This window comes from Taudactylus pleione, unplaced genomic scaffold (genome assembly GCF_031769625.1).
Source record: "Taudactylus pleione unplaced genomic scaffold, aTauple2 ptg000503l, whole genome shotgun sequence".
Classification (NCBI taxonomy): Eukaryota; Metazoa; Chordata; class Amphibia; order Anura; family Myobatrachidae; genus Taudactylus; species Taudactylus pleione.
The window spans coordinates 966278-990904 of record NW_028284905.1 but is presented as its reverse complement, the minus strand read 5'-3'; the positions used below and the strand labels follow the sequence as shown (position 1 = coordinate 990904).

General features: G+C 46.6%; 1 protein-coding gene across 2 annotated transcripts in view; it reads right to left on the bottom strand.

Moving 5' to 3' along the window:
• Positions 1–24627, bottom strand: part of PIKFYVE (phosphoinositide kinase, FYVE-type zinc finger containing) — a 216656-nt gene that overhangs the window by 40061 nt on the left and 151968 nt on the right. For both annotated transcript variants that reach the window (XM_088450027.1, XM_088450026.1), the window contains 3 exons: positions 21307–21366; positions 7584–7760; positions 680–783 (listed from right to left, as the gene is read on the bottom strand). In XM_088450027.1, coding sequence (XP_088306153.1) covers positions 680–783; positions 7584–7760; positions 21307–21366 — 341 coding nt within the window. The remainder of the gene's footprint in view (positions 1–679; positions 784–7583; positions 7761–21306; positions 21367–24627) is intronic.

The following is a 24627-nucleotide window of genomic DNA, read 5'->3' as shown; positions in this document are numbered from 1 at the left end:
ATTTTCATGTCATCTTCTTACAGTGGGTACACACTAGACGGTATGTCGTCTGATCCTGCAGATCGGACGACATATTGGGCACATCGGCCAGTGTGTACCCACTATGTCGCTGAAGATGCGCGCTCCCGTCAGCGACATCGCCAGCGGACCTGCGTGCAGGCTAGATAGTCAGCGGGGGACCGTGCTGCCGACAAAGACCCAAGATGGCCATTGTTCGATTTCCGTGCTTCGATTCACGATTATAACAATGATAATAAATACACTAATGTTCTGTGACTCTAACAAAATGAATGATAATCCCATTACTGCCTTTACCAGTCCGGCCAAGATACCACTTCAAATCTAGGTGAAAAATATTACTTTGGAACAAGAAGAACGAGTTTGTTAAGGTGCCTATTACATAACCACGTCTGCGCTAGCGTAGTTTCGGAGCACCGACGGTAACATGTTCAAACTTGATCCGAGTCGCATAAGCGACAGGGGCGTGGTTTTAGATTCACTGTAACAACTCGCCCCGCCTTCCCCTACAGTGAATTTGTGGCTCACACCGCAGGGAGATAAAAAGCGTGGAATTAGGAGGCTCGCCAGGGTAAGACGCACAGCGGCACATAGCGCCCACGTGCCGGCCTTACACATCATCCGGCTACATCTTACATTGTTAGATATTTCTGGCCCGTACCTTCACCTGCACAGCGTTGGAAATGTACGTGAAGTAGTGAGGAGCAAAGTCCAGGAACGACTGCACTTCCAGACGCGGCATCTGCTTCAAAATGAATCGGTCATCTGTAGGAGAGAAGATCGGAGCTGGGTGACTGTACCATATACATGGGGTCTATGCTGATGTGTAAGGACAACGGAATCATCATTACAAGGATAAAATGCTTAATAACATGTTTGTGGATGCATCATTATATTGCATAAAGTACAGACTGATGTCACATTACCCAGCGTGTTATTATAGACCGGCACAGGCACTATTTATACCCGTCTCTCCCTGTGGCCTGGTACTGGCTGGTCTATCTCTCAGAGCCACCCTCACACTGAGCCATCACTGTGATATCAGATAAGCATACAGAACACACATACACACACACATACCTACAGTACACACATACCTACAGTACACACACACATACCTACAGTACACACATACCTACAGTACACACACACATACCTACAGTACACACACACCTACAGTACACACACACATACCTACAGTACACACATACCTACAGTACACACACACATACCTACAGTACACACACACATACATACACACATACCTACATGACACACATACCTACAGTACACACATACCTACAGTACACACACACATACCTACAGTACACACACACATACCTACAGTACACACACACATACCTACAGTACACACATACCTACATACACACATACCTACATACACACATACCTACACAGTACACACATACCTACAGTACACACATACCTACAGTACACACATACCTACAGTACACACACACACATACCTACAGTACACACACACATACCTACAGTAAACACATACCTACACAGTACACACATACCTACAGTACACACATACCTACACACATACCTACAGTACACACACACATACCTACAGTACGCACATACCTACAGTACACACATACATACACACATACCTACAGTACACACATACCTACAGTACACACATACATACACACATACATACACACATACCTACAGTACACACACACATACCTACAGTACACACACACATACCTACAGAACACACATACATACACACATACCTACAGTACGCACATACATACACACATACCTACAGTACACACATACATACACACATACCTACAGTACACACACACATACCTACAGAACACACATACATACACACATACCTACAGAACACACATACATACACACATACCTACAGTACACACACACATACCTACAGAACACACATACATACACACATACCTACAGTACACACACACATACCTACAGTACACACATACATACACACATACCTACAGTACACACATACAGTACACACACACACATACCTACAGTACACACACATACCTACAGTACACACACACATACCTACAGTACACACATACCTACAGTACACACATACCTACAATACGCATGTACAGTACACACACACATACCTACAGTACACACATACCTACAGTACACACACAAATACCTACAGTACGCACATACCTACAGTACACACATACAGTAGACACACATACCTACAGTACACACATACAGTACGCACACACATACTGTACACATACCTACAGTACACACATACATACACACATACCTACAGTACACACACACACACCTACAGCACACACATACCTACAGTACACACATACAGCACACACATACCTACAGTACACACACCCATACCTACCTACAGTACACACATACAGTACACACACACATACCTACAGTACGCACATACCTACAGTACACACACCCATACCTACCTACAGTACACACATACAGTACACACACACATACCTACAGTACGCACATACCTACAGTACGCACACACATACCTACAGAACACACATACATACACACACCTACAGTACACACATACCTACAGTACACACACACATACCTACAGAACACACATACATACACACATACCTACAGTACACACATACCAACAGTACACACACACACACATACCTACAGTACACACACACATACCTACAGTACACACACACATACCTACAGAACACACATACATACACACATACCTACAGTGCACACATACCTACAGTACACACACACATACCTACAGAACACACATACATACACACATACCTACAGTGCACACATACCTACAGTACAAACACACACATACCTACAGAACACACACACAGCCCTATCGAACACACATACATACACACATACCTACAGTACACACACACAGCCCTATCGAACACACATACATACACACATACCTACAGTACACACACACATACCTACAGAACACACATACATACACACATACCTACAGTACACACATACATACACACATACCTACAGTACACACACACATACCTACAGAACACACATACATACCTACAGAACACACATACCTACAGTACACACACACATACCTACAGAACACACATACATACACACATACCTACAGAACACACATACATACACACATACCTACAGTACACACACACATACCTACAGAACACACATACATACACACATACCTACAGTACACACATACCTACAGTACACACACACATACCTACAGAACACACATACATACACACATACCTATAGTACACACATACAGTACACACACACACATACCTACAGTACACACACATACCTACAGTACACACACACATACCTACAGTACACACATACCTACAGTACACACATACCTACAATACGCATGTACAGTACACACACACATACCTACAGTACACACACAAATACCTACAGTACGCACATACCTACAGTACACACATACAGTAGACACACATACCTACAGTACACACATACAGTACGCACACACATACTGTACACATACCTACAGTACACACATACATACACACATACCTACAGTACACACACACACCTACAGCACACACATACCTACAGTACACACACCCATACCTACCTACAGTACACACATACAGTACACACACACATACCTACAGTACGCACATACCTACAGTACGCACATACCTACAGTACGCACATACCTACAGTACGCACACACATACCTACAGAACACACATACATACACACACCTACAGTACACGCATACCTACAGTACACACACACATACCTACAGAACACACATACATACACACATACCTACAGTACACACATACCAACAGTACACACACACACACATACCTACAGTACACACACACATACCTACAGTACACACACACATACCTACAGAACACATACATACACACATACCTACAGTACACACATACCTACAGTACACACACACATACCTACAGAACACACATACATACACACATACCTACAGTGCACACATACCTACAGTACACACACACATACCTACAGAACACACATACATACACACATACCTACAGTACACACACACAGCCCTATCGAACACACATACATACACACATACCTACAGTACACACACACATACCTACAGAACACACATACATACACACATACCTACAGTACACACACACATACCTACAGAACACACATACATACCTACAGAACACACATACCTACAGTACACACACACATACCTACAGAACACACACACATACACACATACCTACAGAACACACATACATACACACATACCTACAGTACACACACACATACCTACAGAACACACATACATACACACATACCTACAGTACACACACACATACCTACAGAACACACATACATACACACATACCTACAGTACACACACACAGCCCTATCGAACACACATACATACACACATACCTACAGTACACACACACATACCTACAGAACACACATACATACACACATACCTACAGTACACACACACATACCTACAGAACACACATACATACCTACAGAACACACATACCTACAGTACACACACACATACCTACAGAACACACACACATACACACATACCTACAGAACACACATACATACACACATACCTACAGTACACACACACATACCTACAGAACACACATACATACACACATACCTACAGTACACACATACCTACAGTACACACACACATACCTACAGAACACACATACATACAGTACACACATACAGTACACACACACACATACCTACAGTACACACACATACCTACAGTACACACACATACCTACAATACGCATGTACAGTACACACACACATACCTACAGTACACACATACCTACAGTACACACACAAATACCTACAGTACGCACATACCTACAGTACACACATACAGTAGACACACATACCTACAGTACACACATACAGTACGCACACACATACTGTACACATACCTACAGTACACACATACATACACACATACCTACAGTACACACACACACCTACAGCACACACATACCTACAGTACACACACCCATACCTACCTACAGTACACACATACAGTACACACACACATACCTACAGTACGCACATACCTACAGTACGCACATACCTACAGTACGCACACACACATACAGTACACACAGATACCTACAGTACACACATACCTACAGTACACACATACCTACAGTACACACACACATACCTACAGTATGCACACACATACAGTACACACATACCTACAGTACACAGACACATACCTACAGTACACACATACAGTACACACACACACATACCTACAGTACGCACATACAGTACACACAAATACCTACAGTACGCACACACATACCTACAGTACACACATACCTACAGTACACACACACACATACCTACAGTACATACATACACATACAGTACACACATACAGTACACACACACATACCTACAGTACGCACATACCTACAGTACGGACATACCTACAGTACGCACATACCTACAGTACGCACATACCTACAGTACGCACATACCTACAGTACGCACATACCTACAGTACGCACATACAGTACACACACACATACCTACAGTACGCACACACACAGTACACACACACATACAGTACACACACACATACCTACAGTATGCACATACCTACAGTACACACACACATACAGAACACACACACAGTACACACACACATACCTACAGTACGCACACACATACCTACAGTACACACACATACCTACAGTACACACACATACCTACAGTACACACACATACCTACAGTACGCACATACAGTACACACAAATACCTACAGTACGCACACACATACCTACAGTACGCACATACCTACAGTACGCACACACACAGTACACACACACATACCTACAGTACACACACACACAGTACACACATACAGTACACACACACATACCTACAGTACGCACACACATACAGTACACACATACCTACAGTACACACATACCTACAGTACACACATACCTACAGTACACACATACCTACAGTACACACATACCTGCAGTACACACATACAGTACACATACAGTACACACATACCTACAGTACGCACATACAGTACACACAAATACCTACAGTACACACATACAGTACACACACACATACCTACAGTACGCACATACCTACAGTACACACATACAGTACACACACACACCTACAGTACACACACACATTACACACACACACCTACAGTACACACACACATACCTACAGTACACACACACATACCTACAGTACACACACACATACCTACAGTACACACACACATACCTACAGTACGCACATACCTACAGTACGCACATACCTACAGTACGCACATACCTACAGTACGCACACACATACCTACAGTACACACACACATACCTACAGTACGCACATACCTACAGTACGCGCACACACAGTACACACACACATACAGTACACACACATACCTACAGTACGCACATACCTACAGTACATACATACAGTACACACACACATACAGTACATACACACACAGTACACACACATACAGTACACACACATACCTACAGTACGCACATACCTACAGTACACACACATACCTACAGTACATACATACAGTACACACACACATACAGTACATACACAAATATACATACTGTACATACATACATACACATACTGTACATACATACACACATACATTTTCTATATTACCACTGTATGTATGTATGTAAGTGAAGAGAGAGATAGACTTATAATGAAGGTATGGGATTGGTGTGACATACCACCCTACACGTACATACAGGGCCAGATTAAGGATTGTAATAGTCCCTAGGCTGAAATGGGGTTGGGTATGGGATGCCAGCGCTCAGAATCCCAACACTGGCACCCAGTCTGGGTTACAATGCAGACACCCAGGGCCAGACTGCCCAACTGTAACTTCTGGCAAACGGTGGCCAGATGGGGTGGTCCGGCCACAAACCCTGGCCGATCAGCTCCGCCTCCCGGCGTCTGCTCGGCCGCGGATACTGAAAGGGGGCGACGTGTTGCGAGGCCACGCCCCAAGACCCACGGCAACTTCTTGTGAGGTGTGGCCACGCCCCCTTCCAGCGAGGTCATGCCCCTTTTGTGGGCTGGCATGCGCGTGTGTAGTACAGAGGGGACTGCCAGGACTGCTTAGCAACCCCAGTCCGTCCCTGCAGACACCTACCGATAAGTATTGAATATTTTAGGGGGAGGGGGCCTGGACTGCACACCCTAGCTATTGCTAACGGGATGTGCTACCTAGCTGAGACTTAGTACTACAACATAGATAAAAGGGGAGAGCAGATGCACCAACCAACGTCAAGGGAACCTCATCGTGTAAGTCCCTAACATTACAGGGGTTCATGTCTGGGGCGTGGAGCACCCCAAAACTAAGCCAGTCATACCAGCCCGGGGCAGCACACAAATGTAATATAGCAGTGTCTAGACCACAGGAAAATGACTGTAAAAAGACTCTCACCTTCCGTTGCATAAAAGGCTGCTCCCGACTTTCCTCCGCGAGCCTGCCATGGTACGCAGTGCGCAAGGGAGCGGATGAAGTCCTCCTCGCTGCTTCCCAAAATGACTTTGCGCATCCGGTGGAACTCCCCAGCGTAATAAACACGGCAGTAAAATTTCGCGTTGGCATCTGAGAACTCTGCAGAAAATGAAGAAGTTATATATATATATATATATATATATATATATTAAACCCTTTATCATGGTTAATTTAACACATAAAACTAAAGATTGCATCACAGGCGGATTTTGCCCATGTAGCGCACCGTAATCATTCCTAGAAGCTCCATAAACAAGTCGGCAGGGAGTTACTTTATAACACGAATCCTTCAAACACCATATTGATCTTAACTGACAAAAAATAAAAATAAATTATTAACTATATTCTTGTGGCAGTGCGGTCCTACAATCATACCTGCCAGATATGTAATGCTCCCCTCCAGGAACTCAAAGGAGGGAAGATGCAGCGAACAGTGTAGGGACGGACGTTTCCCATCATTCAATGAGAACAGCGTCATCGCGCCACGCTCCCCGTAGGCAAGCATCCATTATAATGTAAGCACTAACCTGGGAGATCTGACTTGCCAGAAAAATCTAAAGACAGACGCTACCAGCACAGATTGAGAAAGATAGAGCGCTACGGCCTAATGACGCCATCATTTTAGACATGAGTCCCAAGAGCCTGATATACTCCTCAATATCAGGATCACACCTAGGGTCTAATTCACAGGTGGGCACAGTAGTGCCCGCCGCAGCGTCTATCTGCGACTCTATGCATATGCCGATAGCCGTGTACAGCCGTGCGCCGGAATGTGTAAGGAGTGAGACGCCCACTGCCAGCATCCGTACACGTCGTTATACCGATTAGTGTATCCTCAGATGCCGCTATCAGTCGCACCACCGAAACTTGCATCAGCCCTGCGGCAGGTGTAGCTTCTCTGGCCGACTATGGCCTCCTATGTGAGCGGAGGAGTGTCTGTGTACTCAACCACTTTCACCGTCTTTCCCGCGACACTACCATAACGCGCCTGTAAGAAGTGCCATCACTGTGCGCGCGCTAAGTCATTGCCCGGAAACACCCACTACATTATTTATATAGTTCTCCCCGTGTGTACCTGAAATTACAATTGTGACTCTGCGTGGACGCAATTGGGGCGCATGCACGTTGTGACTTGGACTCCTGCGCAGTGACAAAAAATAATCACTCCACTATGTCCGACATCGGCAGTGCGTCCACGAATCGGGCCCAGTGATGCTCTTAGATGGAGACCATCATTATGCTTGAAGTAAACTGGTCCTATCTATGCAGAGGCGTAACTAGACTTATTGGTGCCCTGTGCAATATGGACACAAGATAGTGCATCTGAAAAAGGGCCATTGCCTTATGGGGAAGGGCCAGGGAAGAGATAGGAGAGGCCAGGAGATGCTGGGGATAAATAGGGACATAATATAGTGCACCTGAGAGAGGGCCATGGCCTCATGGGGAAGGGCCAGGAAAGAGATAGGGGAGGTAAGGAGATGCTGGGGATAAATAGGGACATAATATAGTACACCTGAGAGAGGGCCATGGCCTCATGGGGAAGGGCCAGGGAAGAGATAGGGGAGGCCAGGAGATGCTGGGGATAAATAGGGACATAATATAGTGCACCTGAGAGAGGGCCATGGCCTCATGGGGAAGGGCCAGGGAAGAGATAGGGGAGGTAAGGAGATGCTGGGGATAAATAGGGATATAATATAGTGCACCTGAGAGAGGGCCATGGCCTCATGGGGAAGGGCCAGGGAAGAGATAGGGGAGGTAAGGAGATGCTGGGGATAAATAGGGATATAATATAGTGCACCTGAGAGAGGGCCATGGCCTCATGGGGAAGGGCCAGGGAAGAGATAGGGGAGCCCAGGAGATGCTGGGGATAAATAGGGACATAATATAGTGCACCTGAGAGAGGGCCATGGCCTCATGGGGAAGGGCCAGGGAAGAGATAGGGGAGGCCAGGAGATGCTGGGGATAAATAGGGACATAATATAGTGCACCTGAAAGAGGGCCATGGCCTCATGGGGAAGGGCCAGGGAAGAGATAGGGGAGGCCAGGAGATGCTGGGGATAAATAGGGACATAATATAGTGCACCTGAAACTGGACCATGGCCTCATGGGGAAGGGCCAGGGAAGAGATAGGGGAGGCCAGGAGATGCTGGGGATAAATAGGGACATAATATAGTGCACCTGAAACTGGACCATGGCCTCATGGGGAAGGGCCAGGGAAGAGATAGGGGAGCCCAGGAGATGCTGGGGATAACAGAAGAGGAAGCTACAAGTGAGAATAAACCGGAAAATTGACAGGCCCAAACAGCGCCCCCTGCTGTGCCATGGCACCGGCCGCACAACCCTAGTTACAGCAGAGGTGGTGATTGGCAATAATCACAGGAGAGACCGGGAAGCACACCTACCTGTGCCGCTGCAGTTGGAGCAGAAGTTTGGTGATCGGCAGCAAGCTCTATAAATGAGCCCTCACAGAGGCGTTAAAGAAACTGAAAATACAGGCAGCAATACTATAGAGACTATGAAATAGCCAGGCTACAGTATGCCCAATGCATAGCAGGTTTCTTATTCTCTGCACTGGCCAGTAATGGGGTAGTATTTGACCTGCAGCCCACATTGATAGTTAGGCAACAGACAACCAATAATTGGAGTACAGGGATTCTATGTCAGGAAACTAGTAGCAGGTGATGCCTGGAGATCAAGGGACGCCCTCATCAGGCAAAGGAAGGAACTGCAAGAGATATATTAACTTGGGAGGACTTATTGTTTGATAAAGTATAGGTTCAAAGATGACTTTCAGTAACTTATCTGTGTATATTTATATATACATATATATCTCTATTAGAGAACAGAGCTGGGGGAGATTATACTTATACCAAAGACTAAAAACAACAACTTACAAGCGCAAGAAGATTGCTTACGGGACTCTCTGGTCTTATTCAAATGTAACTATACACCTACTACTGAGAACTGATACAGAATAGTCACAGAAGTGGAAACATATGTATATAACATTCAGTGATGCTTCTTAATGGATTAGATATTAAGTAATTGTTTGTAGCATTAGTCAGGAACCATCAAAATTGCTTTCACAGTTTTTATAGCATTCATATGTTCAGTTAATCTATGCAATAGTATGTACAACACTGTATACTGAAATGTTTTGTAGGTAGTAAAATGCTTACTGTTATTGGTCAAGTATGTATTCAAATATAAAGAACAAAACTACTGTACACTATAATCTAAGTGTGTTACTTACCCAGAGGAGTGATGAGAGTTATTGGTGAACACTTAACCTAAGGGGGACAGGATTCGCATAAGACCACTAATATACTTTAATATGGAGTAGACCACAGGTTCTCAAACTCGGTCCTCAGGACCCCACACAGGACATGTTTTCCAGGTCTCTTCACAAAATCAAAAGTGAAATAATTATAACCACCTGTGGATCGTTTAAAATGTGTCAGTGAGTAATGAATACACCTGTGCACCTGCTGGGTGACCTGGAAAACGTGACCTGTGTGGGGTCCTGAGGACCGAGTTTGAGAACCACTGGAGTAGACAACCCAGTATATACTTAATCCTTATTAGCATTTGGGTTTTCCCAAGTAGGCCCATACCGACAACCAATACTTGAGTGGAGGCACTGATAAACGGATGTACACCACTTAGAGGAATGTTAAGGGTGGGTACATTAGATAACAAGGGCGTTCGTAACCTGGTGACCCTGGAGAGGGTAAAAGGGGGGTTTACACGTGAAAATGCAAAACGCAGCCATTTCCAAAAAGCTAGGTCAGCTGATTCATTTGCATATTTACCTGCCCAACAGCGCGTTTCTCTAGAAGTTCTTTTTCTTAATATTAACAATGATAAAGTCTCCCATAGTGACACTGAGGCGGCATCACACGGGTAAAACCTGACTGCATGTACGGTGACTTGGTAAAGGCAATAAAAACCCAGACAGAATGTACGACGGTTTATCAGCCGGAAAAATCTTCCACCACCGCGAATTGTATATTTTATGAAAATCACCTTAATCCCGGCAGGATTTCCCAGACATTTGGGGCTGTGACCTAGCTGACAGCCCACATGTCACACTATTCATTTTTGAACGACGCAATGTTAAACCATGGTAATGGATGGAGACAGATTCATGAATAATTACGAGTCCATCTGAATTACAGTCAATGTGTTTCACATTCTAGAAGATATTTCACAAACAATTCTGGCTATGTGTCTTCAGCTGATGCTCAAGTCTTCTTATTGTTCCATTACACATCAATCCTTGTTACACATTCAGCCAGGTATTGAGAGAAACAATCTGGATGGGGGGAGGGGGGGGGGTTACAATGCACCTTGTTTAATATAAATGTAATAAAGACATGCACCATATGTTCCCAATGACGGAACCGGCAGAGATGTGGTATTATTATTTATTGCTAGATCTGCAGCAGATTATTATTATTATTTATTGCTAGATCTGCGGCAGATTATTATTATTATTTATTGCTAGATCTGCGGTAGATTATTATTTATTGCTAGATCTGCGGCAGATTATTATTATTATTTATTGCTAGATCTGCGGTAGATTATTATTATTATTTATTGCTAGATCTGCGGCAGATTATTATTATTATTTATTGCTAGATCTGCGGCAGATTATTATTATTATTTATTGCTAGATCTGCGGTAGATTATTATTATTATTTATTGCTAGATCTGCGGCAGATTATTATTATTATTTATTGCTAGATCTGCGGCAGATTATTATTATTATTTATTGCTAGATCTGCGGTAGATTATTATTATTATTTATTGCTAGATCTGCGGCAGATTATTATTATTATTTATTGCTAGATCTGCGGTAGATTATTATTATTATTTATTGCTAGATCTGCGGCAGATTATTATTATTATTATTTATTGCTAGATCTGCGGCAGATTATTATTATTATTATTTATTGCTAGATCTGCGGCAGATTATTATTATTATTATTTATTGCTAGATCTGCGGTAGATTATTATTATTTATTGCTAGATCTGCGGTAGATTATTATTATTATTATTTATTGCTAGATCTGCGGCAGATTATTATTATTATTATTTATTGCTAGATCTGCGGCAGATTATTATTATTTATTGCTAGATCTGCGGCAGATTATTATTATTAATTTTATTGTATCATTTAAATCTAAACCAAACGCATCGGCGGAACTGCTTTACAGATGAGATCACAACTAATCGAAGCAAGTTCATTCTGCAATCTGTATGTGCAATGCAAAGTCACAGCTACAACGGGTAGGGCTACAAATAACCAGAGAACAGGTCACTAGAGAGGGACATAAATCCAAAAAACCACAAACAAGGGAAAAACAAGACAAGGTCAACAGCCCTTTACGATGGACATTGCATTCATTAATATAGGACTATAGGGCTGATTTAGCGTAAGGAGTATTTCCGATGGGTAATGAGCGCAAAATGTCCACCTGGACACTCTCCTCTCTCCCCCCACGCTACATAATCACGGCAGATGTAAAAGATTTCTTCTGTTAACGACCCCGATAAGAGGTCATGTGAAACACAATCACTATATTCAGACAGTGTACAGATGTGTGCTTACACAAGGAGCGCCTTTGCGCCGTACGGTACGGGACACTCAGCACGACCGGGACGCTCCGACGGGAGTAGCGTGTTGTATTTTTCTTTCAATTTTGTGTATTATACTCATCGCAGATGCAGTGAAAAGCAGCACACAGTGTACTAGAGATACAAGACTGACTCTTATCACACAGGAATCGGTAAAAAACGCGCACAAAGTCGCAGGTGAAGCACAACGGAACTCGGTGTGAGAAAAAGCCGCGGCTGCTCGTGTCAGAGTCCTTTTGACACAGATTCAGACTCAGGGCCGTATTCAATTTGAAGCGAAAAGCCGTTTTCGCGTGTTTTTGGTGAAAACTTTTCGCCGATGACGTCATTTTTGCCTGTTTTGGTTTTACCCCGTATTCAATTTGAAAGACTTTTTGCCTAGGCGGAAAGTCAACGCAATGTAATAGGCGAAAAAGTTTCGCGTATGAATAGGCAGGCGGAAAAAAGTGCAGAATTGGAGTTTTGGGGTGCAACGTTGCGGGAACCTCCCCCCCTTGCAGCCTTCAGACAGTGCCCAAAAGTTAAACTGTGTCAAAAATTTTTTTTAAAAAGGCTTAAGGACACCCCAAAAAAATCACTTTGAATTTGGGGGCGAAAAAAAAAATGTTGGGGGACAAAGATAAAAACTAGTGAACTTGACTCTGGGGGGGGGGGGGTCCCCAAGTATGCCCCATGTGTTTTTTTCATTGCAGGGGCTTGCGGCAGGTGGATTTTCCATGATTTTTTTCAGCTTAACTTTAGCGACTATTAAATATGCCCCCCCCCTATTTTAAAGTACCCCAAATTTACTGGGATAAGTTATTTTCAGGAAAAAAGACTCCTGAATACTATTCTGCACCACGTATACAAAAACGCTATTTAGCAGCTATTGAGCCCGTTTAAAAACACCAAATACCTTCAGCAAGCCAAATCGGGGGGTACCATAGGGAACCCCCATGTCAGAGCATCTTTTACGGGGTGTCAGGCTGATTTCCCCAAATCTGACAGAAGTTTCCGCTTGTTCAAGTTTCGCCGGGTCCCGTTTTCGTATACTTCCATATTGAATACGGGGTAAAGCCGGCACGGCTTTAAAAGAGGCGATGTAGGCGAAAAGTCTGGGAGGCGAAAAAGTATCGCGGATCTGCTCTAATTGAATACGGCTCTCAGACGCACACAGGTGTACAAGTGCCACAAGCCCCAGGGGTCCGCGTACGCCAGCAATGAAGTTCTGTCGCTTCCAGTGGTTTAAATTATGCCATGGCGACGCATGGGACCTGGCACACAGAGGGGCTATCTGGAGCGACTTGAGTCCCAATATATGAAGACACATCTGTAGAGTTCATACAAGAGACCCAAATTCAAGAGCGACTCCACAATTATATAAATCGCCACGATCTGCGTTCTTTTTTTTCACTAATAACCCTAAAGGAACGTGGAAAGCAGAAGCAATATTGGTTTCTATAGACTCCCACTGCCTGACATTACCCAGCCTTCTCCTTTGATGGGGGGAGAGGTCTCCTGGTGAAAGGAAAAGTGATTACTTGTATGTTCCGGATTGGGGTCAAATGACTTTCCTGAGAAAAAACACCATCGTCTGGTGGAAGGGATTACAATTCTAGGTGGGGTCTTTACCCGGGCAATGGACCCCTTTGTCAAATTCCTACAGCAGATTATTGCAAGGTAAAACGTAGACCTTCCATGACTACCAACTTGCAGACTGCTTGGGGATGTCTCCATCCTTGTGTCCATGACTGTACAATCCCCCAACAGATACCTTCTCCCATATGGCCTAGGAGGAGGACTTTGCTGGGCCACTTAGCGATTCTCAGTGGTGAAACATTTCTAGATTTATGCAGCCTGTTACAAGGATACGCATCTATACTTTGCAGACGGCATGTGTACGCCTTACTCGTACCATTTTCCTGTAAATGGTTTCATGTACACTGGGTTATAATTTTCTGAAATCACCAATAGGATTATACAGGAAAAGCAGCAACCAGCACCGAGCTACTGTATGTCAGGACGGACTGGTCACACTATAACATGGATGACGCACGGTGTGAAAAAAGCCCCCACCCCCAGTCACCACAGGGCAAAATTATCTAGGATAGGTTGGGTACAAGATGCCAGCAGTCAGAATACAATGTAAATTGTCTCTCTCAACTTTTCCGCGGCCTAACCCTAACCCTCCCCCCTTACTACTTATCATCGGGATTCCGGCGGTTATAATAATGACACAGAGATTCCGACTGCCGGCATACTGACCACCGAGATGTCAACTACATCCTCTCTAGGACAATAGGGTCCACAATATATATAAGCCCAAGGCAAGCTAGCCCTCTGCTGAATAGTGCTGGCTCGTCTGAATTCATCCATCGGGGGTGGGTGTAATAAAGTATACTGAAAAAAACGTCCACTATCCACTAACTCAGTGGGTTCCCAAATTGTGCGCCGTGGCACCTTGGGGAGTCTCAGGACACTTTCAGGGGTGCCTCAGGCTGGTGATCCAGCACCAAATCACATTATTTATGGTCAATGTAATGTAAATATGTGGACAAACAGCTGAAACACAACCACATAAGTGAACCTGGCGTTTGTATACTGTAACTACTATTATGCTAGTGAAATAACCAATATAGGCACGAGAATACTGTATGACACAGCACGCAAATCTCAACTATTAAACCTGCCCGCAAATGTATAAAATACTGCATAAACAAGCACTTTCTGTAAAGACGGGGGAAAAAGAAAAAAAAAAGATGAAACTGAAATGTAACCTTTATCTAGTCTCCAGAAACTGTCACAATGGTAATTATTGAACACTGGTTGAAACCTCGATAAAAGGACAAGTTGCTTACCCGAGCTTCTTATATATCGTACTGGTAGAAATTATAATTGGTCATAAGCTGCCAGCTCTGCAGAATGTGTTTGTGCAGTATAAATAATTGAAAATATGTCATAACCGGATGAACAATAACAGAGTCCGTTATCTAAAATATCTCGGGTACATTCTGTACAGTAAGTAGCATGCTTCAGACCATGGGAAGTGACAGCAAAAGCCATAGAGCTACCCTAATATTGTCAAACGTACCCATATTAACCTGGGCAAAACCGCAGGTAACACAGGAAAGTCATGCACAGATCCTTCGTTTGGCAGAGTAACCCTGTCATTAAAGCCGTGTGTAAACAGAACATGCAATTTTGCTTTAACTTGCATTCTGCCTACGTTTCATTTATTTGCAGAAAAGATAAAAACCTCTTCTCAACACAATAAACAGTTCCACAAACAAAGCCAACAATTTGCTTAAACAGCTGTTATTAATATTCAGCTCTATAAATACCTGTCATTTTGTTCACTAATTACACTGTACAAATAGATGATGGGTTATTTATCAGTTCAGATTATAGAATATTAGGACATGGTAAGGACTAGATGACAGTTAATTATATCCTTATATGCAGATATTGTAATGAGGATGTACTCGTCTTTTACATGGCTCTACGTAGTATTGGCTGTTATTTAAATACATGCAGATTCATAGCTGGCCTAATGGAACTTACAATAGAATGTCCCTACTACAGTTACACACACATAATACAGCCATTACTGTATATACAAAGTCAGACCTACAGTACACTTACATTATAAAACACATACAGACAGCAGAAACCTCTTTCCATGATTCTTCTCCTAGATACATTTACACTACAGAACAAGCAGCCAGGGATGGGGATGGGGAAAGGGAGAGAAAAACAGTTGCGGGGGGGGGGGGGGGGGGGGAGAGAGAGAGTCCGGAAAATAACTGGGATGGGGGAGAGTAAAAAAAAAAGCAGAGGGGGAACGGGGAGGATGGAAGGAAAAAAACATGGGGGCCGAGAGGCAAAAGAGCAGGGGGCCGAGGGAGGGAGACAGGGGGGCAAAGAGCAGGGGGCCGAGAGGGGGGCAAAGAGCAGGGTGCCGAGAGGGGGGCAAAGAGCAGGGGGCCGAGAGGGGGGCAAAGAGCAGGGGGCCGAGAGGGGGGCAAAGAGCAGGGGGCAAAGAGCAGGGGGCAAAGAGCAGGGGGCAAAGAGCAGGGGGCAAAGAGCAGGGGGCAAAGAGCAGGAGGCAAAGAGCAGGGGGCAAAGAGCAGGGAGCAAAGAGCAGGGGGCAAAGAGCAGGGGGCAAAGAGCAGGGGGCCGAGAGGGGGGCAAAGAGCAGGGGGCCGAGAGGGGAAAACAAGAGATATGGTAAGAACTTACCTTTGTTATCTCTGTTTCTACAAATTCCATAGGGTGCACAGAGTTGACCCTGGGGTATAGCTGGATCTGGATCCACGGGCACCACGCAGTTAAAACTTTGCTGCTCCCAGGATGCACTTGGGTCCATCCTCCTCTATACCCCGCCCCCGAGCCCAGGCACCTCAGTTGGTAAGCAGCCAAGGCCGAAGGAGGAGACTAAATAGAGAGAAGGAAGACTGGAACACACAAGAAACCATACTCACAGAAATGGGAGACAGAAAACCGGTGACCAGCCAGCTGCGATCCCCAGATCAGTACTGGCGTCACAGCGCCAGCGGGGCTGTTGGAGCGGCAGCGAGGAAGTCCAGATGGACAGTCTGATGCTGCCGCTCTGAAGATAGTAAAAATAAATAAATAAAATCTTCTTTTAAAAGCAAAAATAACCTTAGGGGCTGCTTATGCAGCCCCACTGCCCAGGGTGACCTGACTCCGGCCGGGCACCAACTAAAATAGAGGTGCCTGGGCACGGGGGCGGGATATAGAGGATGGACCCAAGTGCATCCTGGGAGCAGCAAAGTTTCAACTGCGTAGTGCCCGAAGATCCAGATCCAGCTATACCCCCCAAGGTCAACCCTGTGGACCCCCTATGGACCCTAAAGTAGAAACAGCAGGAGGCCTAGAAGGAAAAGAGCAGGGGGAGAGAGGATGGAAACAGCAGGGGGGGAGAGAGGGGGAAAACAGCAGGGGGGGAGAGAGGGGGAAAACAGCAGGGGGGGAGAGAGGGGGAAAACAGCAGGGGGGGAGAGAGGGGGAAAACAGCAGGGGGGGAGAGAGGGGGAAAACAGCAGGGGGGGAGAGAGGGGGAAAACAGCAGGGGGGGAGAGAGGGGGAAAACAGCAGGGGGGGAGAGAGGGGGAAAACAGCAGGGGGGGAGAGGGGGAAAACAGCAGGGGGGGGAGAGAGGGGGAAAACAGCAGGGGGGGAGAGAGGGGGAAAACAGCAGGGGGGGGAGAGAGGGGGAAAACAGCAGGGGGGGAGAGAGGGGGAAAACAGCAGGGGGGGAGAGGGGGAAAACAGCAGGGGGGAGAGAGGGGGAAAACAGCAGGGGGGAGAGAGGGGGAAAACAGCAGGGGGGGAGAGAGGGGGAAAACAGCAGGGGGGGAGAGAGGGGGAAAACAGCAGGGGGGGAGAGAGGGGGAAAACAGCAGGGGGGGAGAGGGGGAAAACAGCAGGGGGGGAGAGGGAGAAAACAGCAGGGGGAGAGAGGGGGAAAACAGCAGAGAGGGGGAGAGGGGGAAAACAGCAGAGGGGGAGAGGGGGAAAACAGCAGGATGATAGAGAACAGCAGGGGGAGAGGGGGAAAACAGCAGAGGGGGAAAACAGCAGAGGGGGAAAACAGCAGGGGGAGAGAGGGGGAAAACAGCAGGGGGAGAGAGGGGGAAAACAGCAGGGGGAGAGAGGGGGAAAACAGCAGGGGGAGAGGGGGGGAAACAGCAGGGGAGAGAGGGGGGGAAACAGCAGGGGGGAGAGGGGGGGAAACAGCAGGGGGGGAGAGGGGGGGAAACAGCAGGGGGGGAGAGGGGGGGAAACAGCAGGGGGGGAGAGGGGGGGAAACAGCAGGGGGGGAGAGGGGGGAAACATCAGGGGGGGGAGAGGGGGGAAACATCAGGGGGGGGAGAGGGGGGAAACATCAGGGGGGGGAGAGGGGGGAAACATCAGGGGGGGGAGAGGGGGGAAACATCAGGGGGGGGAGAGGGGGGAAACATCAGGGGGGGGGAGAGGGGGGAAACATCAGGGGGGGGGGAGAGGGGGGAAACAGCTCGGGGGGAGAGGGGGGAAACAGCTCGGGGGGAGAGGGGGGAAACAGCTCGGGGGGAGAGGGGGGAAACAGCTCGGGGGGAGAGGGGGGAAACAGCTCGGGGGGAGAGGGGGGAAACAGCTCGGGGGGAGAGGGGGGAAACAGCTCGGGGGGAGAGGGGGGAAACAGCTCGGGGGGAGAGGGGGGAAACAGCTCGGGGGGAGAGGGGGGAAACAGCTCGGGGGGAGAGGGGGGGAAACAGCTCGGGGGGAGAGGGGGGGAAACAGCTCGGGGGGAGAGGGGGGGAAACAGCTCGGGGGGAGAGGGGGGGAAACAGCAGGGGGGAGAGGGGGGGAAACAGCAGGGGGGAGAGGGGGGGAAACAGCAGGGGGGAGAGGGGGGGAAACAGCATGGGTGGGAGAGGGGGGAAACAGCATGGGTGGGAGAGGGGGGAAACAGCATGGGTGGGAGAGGGGGGAAACAGCATGGGTGGGAGAGGGGGGAAACAGCATGGGTGGGAGAGGGGGGAAACAGCATGGGTGGGAGAGGGGGGAAACAGCATGGGTGGGAGAGGGGGGAAACAGCATGGGTGGGAGAGGGGGGAAACAGCATGGGTGGGAGAGGGGGGAAACAGCATGGGTGGGAGAGGGGGGAAACAGCATGGGTGGGAGAGGGGGGAAACAGCATGGGTGGGAGAGGGGGGAAACAGCATGGGTGGGAGAGGGGGGAAACAGCATGGGTGGGAGAGGGGGGAAACAGCATGGGTGGGAGAGGGGGGAAACAGCATGGGTGGGAGAGGGGGGAAACAGCATGGGTGGGAGAGGGGGGAAACAGCATGGGAGAGGGGGGAAACAGCATGGGGGGGGATGGGGAAACAGCATGGGGGATGGGGAAACAGCATGGGGGGAGAGGGGGGAAACAGCATGGGGGGAGAGGGGGGAAACAGCATGGGGGGGAGAGGGGGGAAACAGCATGGGGGGGAGAGGGGGGAAACAGCAGGGGGGGAGAGGGGGGAAACAGCAGGGGGGAGAGGGGGGAAACAGCAGGATGATAGAGAACAGTTGTGAAAGGAGGAATAGAGAACTGCAGGGGGTAGATGGATAAATAACTGCAAGTAGGTGAAGAAAGAACAGCATAGGGAAAGACATATACATACGTACAGGTCATTAAATCAAAAGTGATGCTAAATGAACTAAAGTATCAAGCAGTGTGCAGAGATATTTCAGCACCTTCAGGGCAGTAAATAAGAGCACTAGCATAGTCCAAAGCATTGGCACGCACAGTCCCATACTTTCTGTGGATTACAAAAGGGGACGGTGTGGAGCACCGCATGGCGGAGGGAGAAGCATGGGGGGCTGCGGAATACACACAGAGGGCCTGATTCTGACCCGCTCGCGAGCGGGTCGATGGTGCCCTAGTGCGCAGGGAGCTCCGCGTGCGCATGCGTGAGACCCGAATAGTGACAGCCAAGCCGTCGCTATGGGTCTCGCACCAAAGGGGGCGTGCTGTCCCACTGACACTAGTGATGTCAGTGGGAGTGATTTTGGCTCTGATACAGACAAAATCACTCCTGGGCTTGCGGCAGTGAGACCCTACCGCAGGGTCTCGTCGCAAGCCCGATGGTCGCGATGGTCTTGACTATCGCGACCATCTTTTTGGCCGCTCGCATAAGCTGTGGGCGGTCACCCACAGCTATGCGAGCAGCCAGGAGGCCACTCCAATAATAGGTAGGACGGCCCTGATTCAGAGCGAGCGCTCTTGTCAGAGCGTCCGGCTCTGAATCAGGGCCAGATTATCTAACTCCACAAATAGAATATAAATGACCTATACATAATAAGGAAATCAGTTGCAAAAATGACTTTTCTCTGTCTGTTAATAACTGTACATTGGGCATGTACTCGGCCTGTCCTGTTACTATTAGATCTGCAGAAAGGAACACTACGTCATGAAAGAAGTGCAATAAGGTCCTCATATAACGCGTTGTAGTAAGTACGCCGGTGTGATACTTACGCAGCTCAACATGAGGGTTCCCAGCCTGCTTCCTCTGCCTGTCTCCACCATCGCTGTCATCTAAACAACACAAAGGATTTATTTCAATACCACACAGTTAGCACACAAGTACTGTAGGAAATGAAACATTACTGCACAGGTTCTCAAACTCGGTCCTCAGGAGCCCAAACGGAGCATGTTTTCCAGGTCTCCTCACAAAATCACAAGTAAAATAATTAGCTCCACTTGTAGATTATTTAAAACGTGTCAGTGGGTAACGAATACACCTGTGCGGATTTCATTGCTTAATTGCAAAATCCAGGACCGCAGGCTAAATATAAGACTATCATTCCCATTTTATTCATTTTCTTGGATTCCTAGCCGAAGACATAAATACTACATCAGTAAATATGGAGAGGGGACGATGATCAGCCAGGCTGGGGGTGGTAGAGGGTAAACATGTCGTTCTGATGTTTTCCCGTCTGCAGCTAGTTTTATCTACATAGAAGTTATGAAAAGCTCAAGTTAGAAGCTGGATCACAATTTGCATCTTACAAGCTGCAGATACGGAGAGAGGGTTTCGCAGCCTCGACATTTATTTTATTTTATTCTTTTCATCAATAATTTTTATTGAAATTTAAAAAAAAAACAACACACAAAGATATGAAATAAATAAAGGAAAAACAAAAATAAAAGGGGGGGGGGTAGTACGAAAGAAAACCAGGGGAAGGACGAGTCAGGGTAGGATGGGACCATAGTCCACAATTACAGAAACTATTCATTACAGTTATCAGAGCGTAAAGAAAAAAAAAAAGAAAATGATAGTAAAACAGACAGCACTATAGATTAGGATACCAGAACTAGAATGGAACGCTTTTAATGTAGAGAGTTTATGTTGGAGAAGCAGCCAGCACGGCACAGCTGGGGGGGCGTGTCACTGTTTTGAGGGCGTGGCGGGGGCGTGGCAGTGATGGTATCATCACGGCCCCGCCCCCAGTACACAACGCAGATATCACCGACATTGTGTTGCAGTGGTCGGGGCCACAATGAAGCGATTCAGGGCGAATCGCGTCATCAGGTGCCCCCGGACCGTCCAAAGGGAGAAGCAGACGCCGGCGGGGGTTGCAGGCGGGCGGCGCAGGCCGGGAGACTTGCCCACTCTTCCGGGAGCGACACCCGATTTTCGGGAGGCTCCGGACCATGTCGGGAGAGTACGCAAGTATGACAATGTGGACATTTCGCTTTCAAGTATTTGCAGTGGATCACGAATGTGTATGAGATGTGATTGCTGCACGGCGTTAAGCTTTAGGCTACGGATAAAATGTAGCCCCGAGAGCCGGGTTAGACCTAAAGCAGCGTCTCGACCCCACTAAAGATGTGATAGAACAGCCATATATGGATACATTTCTAACAATTATGTTATGATCTTCACCATTCCTCAAAATTGAACTGCGGAGAAGCAAGACTTATCCAATTACATCTAATCTATTGTTTTAGCTTGCCTTAAGTCATTTTTACTATTATCTACTTTAGAAATATTATGCACAGACTCAAGCACAAGGGGTTATGTGTTACACACTTCTAAAATTAATTTGTAATATTTCTTAATGGAACTTGAGGTTAGGCCTTGCACAATAAACCCACCCCCCTCCACCATCCACCCTTTGCCTATCTGGGTAACGAAAAAATAAGGCCATAGAAACTAAAATTTGACTATCAATAAATATTTAATCGTGGAATAAATGTCATTATAAACATATATCTGAATAACTCCCCTCAAAAAATAGTGAAATGCAAAAAAATTTATAGCAGCCTCTATATTACTGAACCAATTACAGAACTTAGCTACAATACGGATTAAATTACATTTACATTACTTTTCAACAATGAAAAATTACAGGTAGTCGACAAAAAAATTAAAATGGAACTGGGTGAGAGCAGGACACAGAGCAGATACAGATCATGCAGGAAGGAAAAGATGGTGAGTGCAGGACACAGAGCAGATACAGCTCATGCAGGAAGGAAAAGATAGTGAGTGCAGGACACAGAGCAGCTACGGCTCATACAGGAAGGAAAAGATGGTGAGTGCAGGACACAGAGCAGATACAGATCATGCAGGAAGGAAAAGATGGTGAGTGCAGGACACAGAGCAGATACAGCTCATACAGGAAGGAAAAGATAGTGAGTGCAGGACACAGAGCAGATACGGCTCATGCAGGAAGGAAAAGATGGTGAGTGTAGGACACAGAGCAGATACAGATGTAGTAAGGAAAAGATGGTGAGTGCAGGACACAGAGCAGATACAGATCATCATACAGGAAGGAAAAGATGGTGAGTGCAGGACACAGAGCAGATACAGATCATGCAGGAAGGAAAATATGGTGAGTGCAGGACACAGAGCAGATGCAGCTCATGCAGGAAGGAAAAGATGGTGAGTGCAGGACACAGAGCAGATACGGCTCATGCAGGAAGGAAAAGATGGTGAGTGCAGGACACAGAGCAGCTACGGCTCATGCAGGAAGGAAAAGATGGTGAGTGTAGGACACAGAGCAGATACAGATCATGCAGGAAGGAAAAGATGGTGAGTGCAGGACACAGAGCAGATACGGCTCATACAGGAAGGAAAAGATGGTGAGTGTAGGACACAGAGCAGATACAGATCATACAGGAAGGAAAAGATGGTGAGTGCAGGACACAGAGCAGCTACGGCTCATACAGGAAGGAAAAGATGGTGAGTGTAGGACACAGAGCAGCTACGGCTCATACAGGAAGGAAAAGATGGTGAGTGCAGGACACAGAGCAGATACGGCTTATACAGGACGCAAAAGATGGTGAGTGCAGGACACAGAGCAGATACAGATCATACAGGAAGGAAAAGATGGTGAGTGCAGGACACAGAGCAGCTACGGCTCATACAGGAAGGAAAAGATGGTGAGTGTAGGACACAGAGCAGCTACGGCTCATACAGGAAGGAAAAGATGGTGAGTGCAGGACACAGAGCAGATACGGCTTATACAGGACGCAAAAGATGGTGAGTGCAGGACACAGAGCAGATACAGATCATACAGGAAGGAAAAGATGGTGAGTGCAGGACACAGAGCAGCTACGGCTCATACAGGAAGGAAAAGATGGTGAGTGCAGGACACAGAGCAGCTACGGCTCATGCAGGACACAGAGCAGCTACGGCTCATGCAGGAAGGAAAAGATGGTGAGTGTAGGACACAGAGCAGATACGGATCATGCAGGAAGGAAAAGATGGTGAGTGCAGGACACAGAGCAGATACGGCTCATACAGGAAGGAAAAGATGGTGAGTGTAGGACACAGAGCAGCTACGGCTCATA